General features: G+C 25.5%; 2 protein-coding genes across 4 annotated transcripts; both read left to right on the plus strand.

The window, feature by feature from the left end:
• The first annotated feature begins 71 nt into the window (after positions 1-71).
• LOC127280073 (protein ECT2) lies at positions 72-11,697 on the plus strand. Of its 3 annotated transcripts, XM_051302835.1 has the most exons (15): positions 74-411; positions 2,358-2,568; positions 2,758-3,103; positions 3,180-3,326; positions 3,462-4,610; positions 5,311-5,445; positions 5,530-5,779; positions 5,861-5,988; positions 6,062-6,458; positions 6,527-6,967; positions 7,083-7,237; positions 7,339-7,424; positions 8,334-8,508; positions 8,868-8,986; positions 10,702-11,697. In XM_051302835.1, exons 1-15 carry the CDS (start codon positions 345-347, stop codon positions 10,742-10,744), a joined length of 3,849 nt encoding a protein of 1,282 aa, XP_051158792.1. In that variant the 5' UTR covers positions 74-344; the 3' UTR covers positions 10,745-11,697. The 3 variants fall into 3 exon arrangements, with proteins under 3 accessions (XP_051158793.1, XP_051158792.1, XP_051158794.1); XM_051302837.1 differs by lacking the exon at positions 3,462-4,610 and having other exon boundaries at positions 78-411; XM_051302836.1 differs by lacking the exons at positions 8,334-8,508; positions 8,868-8,986; positions 10,702-11,697 and adding an exon at positions 7,712-7,961 and having other exon boundaries at positions 72-411.
• A 165-nt stretch (positions 11,698-11,862) lies between these two features.
• On the plus strand, positions 11,863-14,246 carry LOC127279983 (26S proteasome regulatory subunit 4). Its single transcript, XM_051302651.1, has 5 exons — positions 11,863-11,995; positions 12,477-13,038; positions 13,113-13,499; positions 13,576-13,811; positions 13,908-14,246. Exons 1-5 carry the CDS (start codon positions 11,993-11,995, stop codon positions 14,040-14,042), a joined length of 1,323 nt encoding a protein of 440 aa, XP_051158608.1. The 5' UTR covers positions 11,863-11,992; the 3' UTR covers positions 14,043-14,246.
• Positions 14,247-15,380: the final 1,134 nt, after the last annotated feature.

The raw sequence follows: 15,380 nt of genomic DNA on the forward strand, positions 1-15,380 counted from the left end.
ATATCTTGTCCCGCAAAAAGGTATGTTCACATGAGTGAGACAGACAACTAAAACTTGAGTGGGAAAGAGAAAGAGAGTGTGGTAAATGCAGCTCAGATCAGACAGTCACGAATGTAATCGACATTAGACGAGGGTACAAAAAAAAAAGAGTGGTGTTTGATAAATATACAATAGGTATACCTAAATGTGTGAGTGTTTTCATGTTTTGTGCCTTTTATCACGAATGTATAAACTTATGGAAAATCCGTAGACACATATATGTCTATGGGAATTAAAGACAGTGCAAATCGCGCTGCTGCTAGTGAGAAAGGCAAGAGGACCCGATGTTGTAACAAACGGCCAAAATGGAAGAGAGAAGCGTTCATAGCAGTATCAGCGATATAAATAGTGAAGAGGCGGTTAGAACTGAACGTAAGGATTATAAATTCTTTTCCCCATCTTTTTTGGATAAAAAATGCTAGTTAAAAAAAATATATCAATAGTTATGTTTATTTAGATCTATAGTACATGTGTTTTTCTTATATGAGATTTTAAAAAGGCGCGAGCACCTGTCGGTATTTTCCCTCATAATATTTTTAATTAATTTTTCACAATTTATCTAATCTATTCTTCATCTTACTGTCAAAGTATTTAAATTATTCCATTCTTTATAAATTGCTTTATTTATTTTTTTTTTCCTATAGTTTCTTGGAGGAAATTTTAACAATTTTTTCGAGAAAAACCTTCGCGTCCTCATAAACTTGGCCTTGACATCGGCTGAGTCTGAATTACGTCAGAGTAAAACTGTTTTCTTATTGTAGATCATAATGTATACATTTTCAATTTGTCTAATTAGATTTTCATATCTACAGATTCAGTGAAAAAAATTTTAATTGAATTGAAAAATTGTATTTTATATATTATAATGAACTTTGGATATTTGTCTATTGACAAAGAATTTCCTTTTATATATTGTATATTACAATGTTGACAATTGATTTTATCAAAAAATGATCCTTATCTTTGCTGACGCTCTTTTAAAGTGTCTGCTAGTTGCAATTTTTTTTTTCTCAACACCTTGACAAGTCTTTTAATCAAAGTGCACGTGTAATTCAAGTGTTCAATTATCTCTGCTATATAATTAGAGAAAAACTTTTTTGAAATATTGTTGAATATTATTTTTGTCTTTTATTATTAAGTAATTGAAAATCAAATAATATGCTTAATCCGGGTTAGTTTTATTTTCATTTATTCCTATAAAGACATGTTTAGAAATATTAAATTTATAAGAAAATATCGTCTATTATGCGAAAGTATTTATTATGTATATTATAATTTGATTTATTTACAAAATTTTACAAAATTCAATTGATAAATGATTATTATTTGCTTTTATTCGCATGTATTGAATGATAATATTCCGAACATAACCTATATTCGTTTATAAAATGACATACATGCGAATATTTTGTTTATAAAGTAATTTTGTATCTTGTATTTTTATATTCTATTATTTATATATTTATATACTATATGTAATAATATTATAGTGTATATATAGTATATTAATTGTATTTGTTTATAACCTCTTTTGTATACAAGTGCGCAAAATATTTTGCTTATTTTCATAATTTAAAGGATTTAAATTTTCTGAATATAAAAACTATCAGAAATTTAGTATCTTTATCTATAATTACTATTTTACTTTCATCAGATAATAGATTCTTTAAATGCCTGCATATAATAGATAATATTATTTACTTATTGCCGGGGTTTTGTTTTGTTTTTTTTTTGAATATTCGAAAATTCGTTAAATTTAAAATTCTTATTCCCTATAGTATTATATTAAAAAGTTGTATTTTATATAGAAATTTTACTCGATAAATTCTTATCTAAAATTTATATAGAAATTTTTTTCTAAATCCTTAATGTAAATATCGAAAAGTATAAAACATTATTTCATATTTTGTTATCAATAAGATAAGAAGAATTTACAACCCTGAGTCTCATGTCATTTTACAGCTAATTTTTTTATTTATAACGGTAACTGTACACATAATTGAATTAATTTTCATTTATGTTTTCCAGATCGTATGAATTATTCTAATAAACACAAAAGTCCTTGTTAAATATGTTTCTTTTTTTCCGGAATTTTAATTTACACTCGTGTCATACATTATACTTTAGAAGAATTTGTACATTTTTACACGTATCTATTTAATTGTCATGTTTTTTTTTCTGTTTTCCTTTCGCGGAAACAAACAATTCAGTGTAATCATCATTTTAATTATTGTTCTGTTTTTTATTTCAATTTATGTGTAATTTTTGTTTATTTTTTTTAATTTTATGAACGTTAATTTTAATATTTTAATTTTTAGCTTTAAAAATTCCACGTAGGAAGAGAATATGTTTGGTTGGTGCAGCAAGTGAAGATCCATCGCTCGGAGCTGCTGCTCAACAATTCAGTGTACCAGTGTTAAAATCTCAAACCGGAATAGAATATATTGAAGATACCGCATATTGCACTTATTTTATTTTAAAAGAATTCGAAGGTTATGAATATGATGTGTTACACAAGAGTGCCCACAGGTAGGAATTAAATATTTCGAATCAAATTAAAAAAAGAAAAATTAATAATATTTAGGAATTTAAAATTACGTAATCAATTTTTTTTTCGATAATGATAATAACAACGTCTTGATAATTAAATTTGATTGTATCTTGGCAAAGATTAAAAAATCTTTAGAATTATTATTTATTTGAAATTTATTGTTTCAGAATATTGGGACCAACAGCTCTCCTACAGTTGGCAGAAAAGAAGGAATCGTTACCAAGTAACAATCGGCCAATGTACACTCAAGCAATGAATGGAACAGTGGTCGTATTTACTGGTTTCAGAAAGAAAGATGAGTTGACAAAACTTATTAATATGATTCACAATATGGGGGGAAGTATTCGAAAAGAAATGGGCGCAAAAGTTACCCATCTTATTGCAAATTGTTGTGGAGGTGAAAAATATAGGTACGCAGTTACATTTCGAGTGCCTATTATGTCGATGAATTGGGTAACTGCCCTTTGGGATCTGAAAGATGATGTTACCTGTTATGGTACCAATGAAGAATTAGTAAGTTCATTTCTGTTTTTAAAATATTAATTTTTCAAAAATACTAATTTAATGAGTTTAATTTTTTTTTTCTTAGATTTCAGCATGTAAATTAAAACCATTTTATGGGGCGAAAGTATGCTTTTTTGGTTTTCCTGAGGAAGAGAAGAAGCACATGTGTGAAGTTCTCCAACAACAAGGAGGAGAACCCACAGAAATTGACGATCCAAACTGCACTCATGTGGTAAGTTTTTCTTTTTTAAATTCACAATAGTTTGTGGAATTTTTCTAAACTCACTGCTTTTTTTTTTGCCTGTGACACTCTTTTTTTTTTTTTTTCTTTTCTTTTTTGAGTAACATTCTTAGTTTCTCACATTAGGTGAACGACTTAGGCAAGAATCAGTGCAGCATAACCGACAGTGCGAACAACACGCTACCATACTTTAAGAATTCGTGCTATTCTCTTCAGACTCCTCTTCGTAAATCGAAAACCGAGCCCTTCTCCTTTTTTAATAATAATAATAATAATAATAACAATAACGATCCTTCCGCCAATATAACTAATTATTCACAACTAACTGACATTGATTTCAATCCTGATAATCGTGATATTTTATTCTCAAGTTCATTTTCAAATAGTTCAATATATTCTCACGATTCCATTTCATTAAATAATAATAATAATAATAATAATAATAACGATTCAGCAATTTGTATGAATTTTAAAACAAATCATTTAAATATTTCCGAAAAGTCATATTTAATATTTGAATGTTTAAGGGCAAAAATTGAATCAAAATTTGATATCACTTCATTGTCAAATATTTCACAAAATATTAAAGATTCGGGTTTTTCTTCATCTTCATTTTGTGAAATATCATTGAAACGAATGTCAACTAATTCATATGATTATTTATCATCTGAAATGGATATTGATGAGACAAGTTTTTTTGAAAAAATGAGTATTGAAAATGAAATTATCAATAATAAAGATAGAAATTTCATTACATATCGTTCAGAATCGAATTTTACAAATTCAAATTCAACGAAACGTTATATGAAATGGAGAAAATCGAGATCATCATTTACAATTACAAAAAAAGTAAAATCACGTAAATTTGGTAAAAAAAAATTTCATTCTAAACCAAAAATCAATAAAAATCATTATTTAAAGGAGAATAATAATCAATTTTTAACGGAGAGAAATAAAAATTATGAGAATTCGATAAAATTAAATAATTCATTATTCACTAAAATATGTAATGTTGTTATACCGGCAACATTTAAACAACATATGCCAGTTAATTCATTATCACAACAAATGTTTGATAAAAAATTGTCAAAACAAAAATATACTCCTCTACTTAGTCCTTTACCTGTTCCTGCCAATATTGCAAGAACCAAATCAATTGTCACTTTGAATCATGATGATAGAAAGATCGCGAGTCAAAAAACATCTTCGGCTCCCTTTAAACGTCGCTCTACTAAAGCTGATCGTACCAGGAAGGATATACAACCATTTCTTGTGGTATTTTTTTTTTTTTTTTACTTTTTCATGTTTTTTGAGAATCGTTTTTCGTAACTTTTATTTTACGGGAATAAGGTTATTGGTTATTTCACCTTTTATCATCTATTTTTCTAATTTTCACCTTTTTTTAAAAATTTAATTCAATTGATTTATTTTTTTTTAAAAATTGTATAATTGATTTTAATTATTTTGTGTTATTTTTTTTTTGACATGTTTTTCGTCACCTATTTTTGAAAAATAATTAATCTTTACAGCTTTTTTTTAAGAAAAAGGTAGTGTTGTCCCTGTATTTGTCAGTTCGAAATTAATTAAAATATTGAATCGAATTTATTAGTTATTGCTGATATTAATTCATGAGTGTCCTATTAATGTCATTTTTTTTAAATTCCAAAATCGATAATTTTCCTTGTGTTTTTTTTTTTGTTTCGTACACTTTTTAATGCATGTCGAAATATGTTTCTTTTGCTGTTAAAACAAATTTAAAATCTATATTAACTATGGTTTTTGTGAATATTTTTTTCAGTTTAAATATTATTGATGAATTAGTAAGGAAAATAAAATTAAAGTCGTTTTGTAAATAATTTTTGTACGTCTCATTGTTTAGATAGATAATTTATTAAAATATGTCTTATTGTTTATTAAAATTGTTTTAAAAATCAGAAAGCAAGTTATTAAAATTATTTTGTTTTATTATCTTTAGGTTGTAGATGAATCGAACGTTAACGCGTTACCTGATCTGGCATCAGTTAGAGCTCATATAGTTAAAGCCGAATGGTTTTGGACGTCTGTACAAAATGAAGGTGCAGCTGATGAAAGAGAATATCTTTTTGAGGATGTAAGACACAATTATTCGATAAATTAACATTTTAGATTTCCAATTCTGTAATATATTAATTGATATTTTTTTTTTCTTATTTAGTATTTGGAGTCTGTTATGTCGCCCTCTGTTTCGGCGAGGAGAGACAGTCAACAAGCAGCAACACCAAGCACAGCATCGACGAGAAGAAAACGTAAAAGACTTGCCGAAACAATTTCTAGTCTCGTACAAAATGGTACGGATTCTCCAGCGGTACATAAAAGGAGATCTAGCATTAGTGATGCTGGTCATTTAAGTGTCAGTGGGAGTTTTCTTGATTGCACTACAAGTCCTGAAAAACAATTATTAGATGGTAAATGAATTGAAAAAAATAATAATTTTCATATTTTTATTATTCTATTTTCTTTATTTTTCTTTTATTTTTAATTTACAGATATTCCAGAAGTTGAAGCCGCAAATTCCGAATCAGGGAGAAAAAATCTTTCACCTCGATATCAAGTTTTTTTGGAACTCGTTCAAACCGAATCGAATTATGTTGGAATTCTCAATACAATTATGAATGTGAGAATTATATTTATATTTGAAAATTTAATTATTAATTTATTTATTTATTGAAATTTTTCATTATTTTCAGTTATTTAAATCACCATTGGAAGTTTTAATAGATACAAGTGGTGAATTATTAAATAGTACAGAGGTGAAAATAATATTCGACAATTTTCCACCAATTTATGATGTGCATAAGAAAATTTTAGAAATGTTGCGTGAAATTGCAGCAAATTGGACGGAGGAAGTTAGTATAGGAAATATATTTTTGAAATGTGCCCGTGAATTATTAACTGCCTATCCTCCATATGTGAATTTCTTTGAGAATACAAAAGAAATGTTGGACCAGTGCGATCAAAATAAACCGAGATTTCATGCCTTTCTTAAAGTTTGTCAAACCAAACCTGAATGTGGAAGACAAAGTTTAAAAGAATTGTTGATTAAACCAGTGCAGAGATTACCTAGTATTAGTTTATTATTAAATGGTAAGTAAATTTATTTAATAATAAAATAAACATAATAATGTAATTTTTTGATTATTTTCTTTGTTTAGATATTCTTAAGCACACAAATAAAAATAATCCAGATCACGGTGCCTTGGAACATGCGATTAGCAGTATTAAGGAAGTGATGACTTATATAAATGAAGATAAACGAAAAACGGAAGGACAATTAGTTATGTTTGATATATTCAATGAAATTGACAATTGTCCACCTCATTTAGTATCATCGCATAGATCATTTATTGGTAAATGTGAAGTAATGGAATTAAGCGAGGGTTTAAGTGGTCGTGGTGATCATTTAGTTCTTTTCTTATTCACCGATACATTGGAGATTTGTAAAAAAAGATCGAAAGCTTTTAATTCATTAAAAAGTCCAAACACTGTTAATGGCTTACATTCTGCAAAATTAAGTCAAGGAAAACCTTACAAACACATTAGAATGCTTTCTCTTAGTACGATAAAAAAAGTTGTCGACATTCGAGAAACTGATGGTAAATAATTTTTGAATATTTATTAATAATTTTGCGAAAATTATTTATTTATTTTTTTACTTTCGAGTTATTATTTTGTTTTTGATGAGATATTTTTATTTTATTTTTTATACAGAGTGCCATAAAGTATTTGCCTTGATGGTTCGAAGTAATCAAGAATTAAAAGAGAAATTATTTTCCTTCACAATTACAGACGAAGAAGTGAATAAAACAAATTATTTACGAACTTTGTGTCGACAAATGGCGAACACAGTTTGTAAACCTGATGCGGTATGATTAATTTATTTTTAATTTACTTACTTTTTTTTTTTTTATTTAATCGAAAATAGAAATTTTATTATTAATAATTGTATTTTTTTTTTCATTTACAGGATACATTTCTAATTAGTCTTGATTCGCATCAGTTGGAAATCGATACTAGTGACGTTGCATTAGGAACATTAAGTAAAGCATTTAAGTAAGTTAACTTCATTAATTTTGTCTAATAATTTTTACTTTTTTTCATTCATTTATTTATTTTCAATTATATTCTTTATTAGGTTAAGAAAACATTTTTTTTAAAATAAATTTGAAAGTAGTTTTTTAAATTTCAAAATAATTATAATTTTTCAGATTATTAACGTTTTTTTTTTTAAATATTTCCATGTAAAAATATTTTAGAACAATCAATTTTTTAATGTAGTTTATTTTAAATTCTTGCATGTATTTAGAAGAATAATGCGTCGACAAACCATTTGGTTACAGGAGTCTATTTCATAATTTTTACCTGGAGTATATGGACCCGTATGTGTTCCTACTCAATAGCATGTGTGAAACCACATTTAATGTCCCACTGCCGTCAGTTTTTTTTGGCACCAGGCTAATTTTCTTTTTTTTGATTAATAAGCTTCATTTTCCCTTCCTTAGCTTTTCAAAAAAATTTATTTTTTCTCTTCAAAATAATTTCATCTTATTTCACAAATCTAGTTCAAGATTTTAATTTTTTCTTTAATAATTGTAAAAGAATTAATTAATTATTTTTAAATAATTAAAATTTTGCATATAAGAAAAATTTGTTAAAAAACTTGAACTAGAATTAATTTTTGTGTGTGTGTTTTTTTTTTATGGAATTTGTTTTGCAAAATCCCTTATTTGTTTGTGAATAACTTTCTTTCCTGTATTAATTTATTAATTATAAACGAAATTAAAAAAAAAATGTTAATATTTACATATTTAAATATTCTGATCTCTGGGTAAAATTTCAATTTTATTTTATTTTATTCTATTGAAATATGAGAAAAAAAAAGGAAGAAAAGTTTTGTTGTCGCATTTTTGTTCATCAAATTATATTTATTAATATTATAAATAAATCATTGTTTTTGTTCAGGTTTGCATCGCGTACAAGAATGAAAGTTGGTCGAGCTTTTAGTTTTAACAAAACCCCAAGTAAATTGAAGAGGGCAATGTCAACAATGATGTCGCCGTTTGGGTCAACACACAGCCTTACACCTGCAAGTCAGCAACTTGCTCAAATGAGACTGGCGAGTTGCAATAATATTAACGTTAGTTCAAATTTTTACGAATAATATAAATAATTCTAAAAATTTTTTACTTTTAACTAAAATGAAAGAGTATACTACTTTAATCTGTGATTACAGTGTCTTGTTTTTTCTAACAAAAAAAAGTAACAAAATAATTATTAGTAATAAGTAAAGAATAATAATTAATATATAATAAAATTAATTTAAAAAATTGTGCAAGCTTCTAGGACTTTTATCTACATTACGTGAGTATTTTCGAAATTTTAGTTTTTATATTTTCAAGACATTTTTCATTAAAATAATTTATTGAAATTTTAAGATTTATTTTTGTAAATAATTTTTGATAATATGTAAATAAATTGAAAAAACTCTTTTTTCAGGAACTTGGCAATGGCGCTCCAGGTTCGCAAAGTAGAGATGAAGTTTTAGTAGCACCAATGTCGGTACAACCGACACGAAAGGCAAAGTGCAGCACACTCAGTATGGCTTCACTTCGAAGGTTGTAATAATGTATTTTCAGAAACTACGCTCCTTCACACCTTTTGCTTCCATTTTTTGCTCAAGCATTTCCATTTTTCCCCTCGCTTTTCCCCCTGCCTGCTATCATTTTCACTTTCCCTCTACTTGAACGCCAAAAAAAAAAAAAAAAAAAAAAAATTGTTTCCACATTCGCAAGATTCAATTTCAATTTACCTGATGAATCTCAACTAGTCTTTAGAAAAAAAAAAAAAAAAAAAAAAATGAAAACTTCATCGCTCGAAGTTAATTTATTTATTAAAAAAATTCTTTTTGTTTCATTTTTTTTCATAGGTAAAATTAAATATTGAGGGAAAATAATCTTTCCTCGTGGAATTTTAAGAAAAATTGTTTACCAAAAAAAAAAAAAAAAAAAACTGGTAAAAAATGAATCTTGACGAAAGTGGAATAAATAAGATTAAGTTTTTTTTTTGTTTTGAACGTTTCAAATTCTTTAAAAAAGAAAAAAATTACGTATACGAGAGAATACTGATTTTTTTTTTTTTTTTATTTTTGAATTAGGAGCATCGACTAAAGAGAAAAAAAATATGTAAATCTATATATGTGATTTTTCATGAATGAGTATTATATTTTTAGAGAGAGTCGTTTTGTAGTGCTTCTTTTTGCACTCCCTTGTTCATAATTTCCGTTCCAGAAAACAATTGGCATACATTCCCATAATTTTGAAGTTTCCTTTATTTTTTCTTTCATCGATTTAAAATCGTGTTGATGCTTTCGAATAAAAAAGAAAGAAAAAATTCTTTTTTCAATTTTGAATCGCTTTTTGTTAACAAAGAAAAAGTTTCTTGATATATATTTTTTTTTTATCAATAGCATTTTTTCTCCCTTAAATTATCAAAATTCATATTATAAATAATCATTATTTATTTTTAAACATTCATCATATTTATATAGCTATTATCATGAGCATAATTAATCATAGTAAAAAAAAAAAGTATTGCTTTTCGTTTTCTGCTTTACTACCATTTTTGTAGTAATTTAACATTGTGACTGACGGCGACTTTTGGGTTGTCTATGTAACTTATGTTCGCTGGCGACGCTCGACTGTTATGTGTATAATCTCTGAGAAAGAATTAGCCTTATATAGTACATGAACGTACGTTAAAAAAAAAAAATTGTATTATAGTTTTCTATACAATATATTGTCGAATTTGGAAAAATTTATTTAAGAAAAAGAGAAAAAAAATATTTCGACACATCGAATTAAATGTGAAAATACCATCGGAAATCAATTTGAATATTGAATATTAATTTCAATCTTTTTAATTTAACTTTTTTAAAATTTAATTTGAATGTATATTTAAATTAAATGGTTTGGAATTTTTATTCCTTTAAGAGGCCTACAAGATTTATTTTTCTTTTATATAATTGTGGCTTTTGGAAAATTGATTGTTTCAATATTTCTAAAATATATATGAAATTGAAACTATTTTATGTTTTTTTTTTCCCTAATTAAACTTTGCTTCTTCTTATTAATTTCATTTTTTCTCGCTAACAAAATTAATTTTTGTTTTTTCAAAAAAATCGTTTTTGTTTTCTTTTTCTCAAAATTTTGTTGTGTTTTTAATTTTTTTTTTTTTTTTTTTTTGCCTCTTGACGAGCTTTGCTGTGGCTAATTTTAATGCAAATACTCTTTTTGGTTCGATTTATCTTATTTTCTCTTTGTCCCCCAAATAGAAACTGTTCCGAAGAAATAATTCCAGACGATTCTGATCTTTAAGAGGAAAATAATAATAAAAAAAAAAAAAAAAGAAATGACGTCGTGCATCAAAAACCGCAATTTTTCGTCGATTAAGAAAAGTGATTGTATTTCTTTTCTATTATTGATGAAGAAAATTTTCAATGCCAGAAGCGTGAAAATTTAGAGTTGTGAAACAAACAAAAAATTATATTTCTTAGTGAATAACTTGCCTGTCTAGAGTTTACGTAATTAAGTTATTAATTTGTATTTACTACACTTAGTATGGGAGAATTTTTTGTACAAAAAAAAAAAAAGATTCTTATTATATTCGACGAAAGTTAATAATTTTCTTAGTCTCAGGGAAATTCCGAGAGAGAGCAATATTGTTAAATTATTATAGTTTTCAGATACATAAAAAAAAAATTTGCTCTAAGCAAATAAAATTTATTAAGAAGAGAAAAAGAAAATTCGAAAACTTAGTTTTTAAAGGTCAGGTTTTTAGATGTAAGATAAAAATAATGAAATTTCCAGTGGCTCAAATTTTGTATATTTGGACAAAAAGTGATATTTTATATATAAAAAAAAAATCTTTCTAAATTAAAATTATTTTATTTGGAAATTTTTTTGATAAATACGTTTTAAAAAGACAACTTTTGATCTTTTTTAAACATTTATAGAAAAAAAAAGAAATTTAATAATAATAAACACGCAAAAAACTATTTGATTTCAATTGGAAAATAATAAAAACACAGTTTAATTAACAAAAATTATGAACATAATATATAAAATATCTTATTAATAATAGTAATATTATTAATAAATTCTCTTTATAATTTATTAAGTTTATATTGTATAAATAAAAATTTTAGGATTTACAAAATACAATTAATTAAGAAATGTAAATAATTTAATATGTAGACTGAAGTTTTTAGTACAATATGCAAACCATGTAAACGTGTTATTTTTTATTGTGTATAAATGAATGAATCTTATCCAACTATTATAAATATTTGAATTTTATTTATTATATAAAACTCAAAAAAAAAATTGATTATTATAAAAATGTAATAATTTTATTTAATTTTCTGATTGTAAATTCGTTAAAAGTTTTAAAAATCCTTTCTTAGTTTTTTTTTTTAATTAGAAAATTTTGAATTTTTACCGCGTTTTTTTTTTAAATCGAGAGTTCGACCCCCATTTCGACAGTGATTCGATTTTACAAAATGGCGACACACTTGGAATGACTTTGTGATTTCTCGTGATTGTCAGAAAATTGTCTCCATAAAAATGGTAAGTTATTTTAAATATAATGTATAAAATATTTATTTTTTTAATTAATAAATCATTTTTGCTTTTTGTAATTTAATTTTTCACTTGATAAATTTGACTTTGTTTCTATATTTTTTTTGTATATTTACTTAACAATGAACTAACCTCAAATTTCGTGTCAATATTTTTTTTTGTTTTATAATAAAAGAATGTTTAATTTTTATGTTTTTTAGAAAAAAAAAAATCTTTAAAATGTATGTGAAAATTTATTTTTTAATGCTAAAGAATAATATTTGTTGTGAGAGGAAAATTTTGCTTGTCACTGTCAAAAAAAGGTTATTTAAATTTCTACTAAGATTATTATTGATTATTATTATCAATTAGAAATATTAATAATTAAGATTATAATTTTTTTAATAGTTTCGTTCTATATTTTCTAGTTGAGGAAATTTTATAATTATTGATTAATTTTTTTTTTTTTAATAAAAATTTTCTTGTTTAGGGACAAAATCATTCGGGATCTGGAGGAACTGGTGGCGATAAAAAAGACGATAAGGATAAAAAGAAGAAATATGAGCCTCCAATTCCAACGCGAGTTGGAAAAAAGAAGCGACGCACCAAGGGACCGGATGCTGCTCTTAAATTACCTCAAGTCACTCCTCATACACGTTGTAGATTGAAGCTATTAAAACTTGAACGTATTAAGGATTATCTTCTCATGGAGGAGGAATTTATTAGAAATCAAGAGCGATTGAAACCACAGGAAGAGAAAAATGAAGAGGAAAGATCAAAGGTCGATGATCTTCGAGGAACGCCAATGTCCGTTGGTACATTGGAAGAAATTATTGACGATAATCATGCAATTGTTTCTACATCCGTTGGTTCGGAACATTATGTTTCGATTCTTTCATTTGTCGATAAAGATCAATTGGAGCCAGGATGTTCAGTTCTTTTGAATCATAAAGTTCACGCTGTTGTTGGAGTTTTAGGCGATGATACAGATCCAATGGTGACTGTTATGAAACTTGAGAAAGCACCACAGGAAACTTATGCCGATATCGGAGGTTAATTTTCTAATATTTTAATGTAATTTTGTTTTTTCTTTTTTTAATTTAACAAAATTTTGTTTCTTTTTTAGGTCTTGATACTCAGATTCAAGAAATTAAAGAATCAGTTGAACTTCCATTAACTCATCCCGAGTATTATGAAGAAATGGGAATAAAACCACCGAAAGGAGTTATTCTTTATGGACCGCCAGGAACGGGAAAAACTCTATTAGCAAAAGCCGTTGCAAATCAAACGTCGGCAACATTTTTGCGAGTTGTTGGATCGGAGCTTATTCAAAAATATCTCGGCGATGGTCCAAAACTTGTTAGAGAATTATTTAGAGTTGCTGAAGAACATGCACCTTCAATTGTTTTTATTGATGAAATCGATGCAGTTGGAACGAAACGTTATGATAGTAACAGTGGTGGTGAACGTGAAATTCAACGAACTATGTTGGAACTTCTTAATCAATTAGACGGTATGAATTTTTTTCTTTTATTTTTAATTGTCTATAAATTATTGTATTATTTAAAAAAAATTTCCATTTTTTTCAGGCTTTGATAGCCGAGGAGATGTGAAGGTTGTCATGGCGACAAATAGAATTGAAACACTCGATCCTGCTTTAATTAGACCCGGTAGAATTGACAGAAAAATTGAATTTCCATTGCCTGATGAAAAAACAAAGAGAAGAATCTTTAGTATACATACAAGTAGAATGACACTAGCGCCTGATGTTAATCTTGCTGAACTTATTATGGCAAAGGATGATTTATCAGGAGCTGATATTAAGGTAATTATTTAAATTCAAGTTATTTTCTATTCGAATTAAAATTGATTTTAAATGGAAAATTTTTTAAAAATTGATTGATTTTTTTTTTATTTGCAGGCAATTTGTACTGAAGCTGGTCTTATGGCGTTACGTGAACGTCGAATGAAAGTGACAAGCGATGATTTCAAGAAATCAAAAGAGAGTGTCCTATATCGGAAAAAAGAAGGTTCACCTGAAGGATTATATTTATAGACATTTGTTTCATTGAAATTTTTTATTTCCCCCACCTTTTTCTGATATTAACTCCATATTTACAAAAATAAAAAAAAATTGTACCGAAATTAATTATTTGTAATAATTTATAATACTGATTAATTTTATATCATATTAAAAATAATAATTAAAATAATATGAGATAAAAAAAATAATAATAAAATTTCTTAAAGTTTCAACTAATTTATTTTGTTACATTATCTCAATTTGTTATTTCAAATTTTATTATTGTCTTTTTAGTGGAAAAAAAATAATTTAATTGCAAAATAAACTTAATTTCTTAATTTTCATTTAAAATAATAATATGAAAGATTTAATAATATTTTAATTTCGTTTAAAAATTAATTTAAAATTTAATTACGTTATTAATTTATTTTTTATTTTTTTATTTATAATATAATAATTATTTATATAATATAATTATTGTATTCATATTATTATATTAAACATATTATAATATAATAATACAATAAAATAGATAATTATTATTTTAAAAAATATATAAATTATAATATTATATATTATTTATTAATACTTATTAATTTTTTCTTAATTCGATTACTTCTTTATTTTAATATTTATTAATTTCATCATTTTATTAACATTTATTAAATTAAATACCTCATTAATTAATTAATTAATTATTTATTTAATACTACATAATTATAATTACTTATTAATTTACATTAGTACCTAAATGTGTATCTAATTATTTAAAAGTAAAAAAAAATTGGTTTTCTAAAAATTCAAATTGAATTTCCCGCCATTGGTAATAGTTATGCTTTCATATCCGGTTTAAATTTTTTTTCTCATTTCATCATTTCTGTGTCTAAAATTAATAAGTATTTTGATAAAATAATCAATTTCTATTGATTTTAGAATAAATATTAATGATAAAAGTAATGTAAATAAATATTTTCAACAAAAGAAAATAATTTAGGAATTAGTTTGACTAGTGTAGAGACGCCATTGCCGAACGGCCGTTTCCGCCCACTTTCCCAAGGTTTTCGGCACGAATACGTGCTCTTCCTGGTAATAATTTTCATTTTTAACGTGTTTTATTCTTTTGTTTAATACTATTTTCACTTTATTTCTACGAGTAAATGTATTATTAACAAAGTGATATATAAATCGAGTCATAAAAATTGTGAAATAAGTAAAAAAAAGTAAAATAAATTAGTGAAGATTTTTGGCGCGATCTTTCTTCCCCCTTTTATCACAATTGTTTCTTATTTTTCGTCATTAATTGTAAAGTTTTTTTTGCAAAAATTACATAATTTATTTGCACTTTACTCGATTAATTAAATAGTGAACATG

Source organism: Leptopilina boulardi, unplaced genomic scaffold (genome assembly GCF_019393585.1).
Source record: "Leptopilina boulardi isolate dan_hultmark-lab unplaced genomic scaffold, ZJU_Lbou_2.1 LbouV2_229, whole genome shotgun sequence".
NCBI classification, from domain to species: Eukaryota; Metazoa; Arthropoda; class Insecta; order Hymenoptera; family Figitidae; genus Leptopilina; species Leptopilina boulardi.

Excerpts from the sequence above, each read along its gene's own strand:
- LOC127280073 (XM_051302835.1), top strand. The coding sequence starts at position 345 with ATGGAAGAGAGAAGCGTTCATAGCAGTATCAGCGATATAAATAGTGAA. Across the intron at positions 3,327-3,461 it reads ATCCAAACTGCACTCATGTG|GTGAACGACTTAGGCAAGAA; the intron begins GTAAGTTTTTCT and ends TTCTCACATTAG. Across the intron at positions 8,987-10,701 it reads AGTATGGCTTCACTTCGAAG|AAACTGTTCCGAAGAAATAA; the intron begins GTTGTAATAATG and ends TCCCCCAAATAG.
- LOC127279983 (XM_051302651.1), top strand. Across the intron at positions 13,039-13,112 it reads AACTTATGCCGATATCGGAG|GTCTTGATACTCAGATTCAA; the intron begins GTTAATTTTCTA and ends TTTCTTTTTTAG. Across the intron at positions 13,500-13,575 it reads ACTTCTTAATCAATTAGACG|GCTTTGATAGCCGAGGAGAT; the intron begins GTATGAATTTTT and ends CATTTTTTTCAG.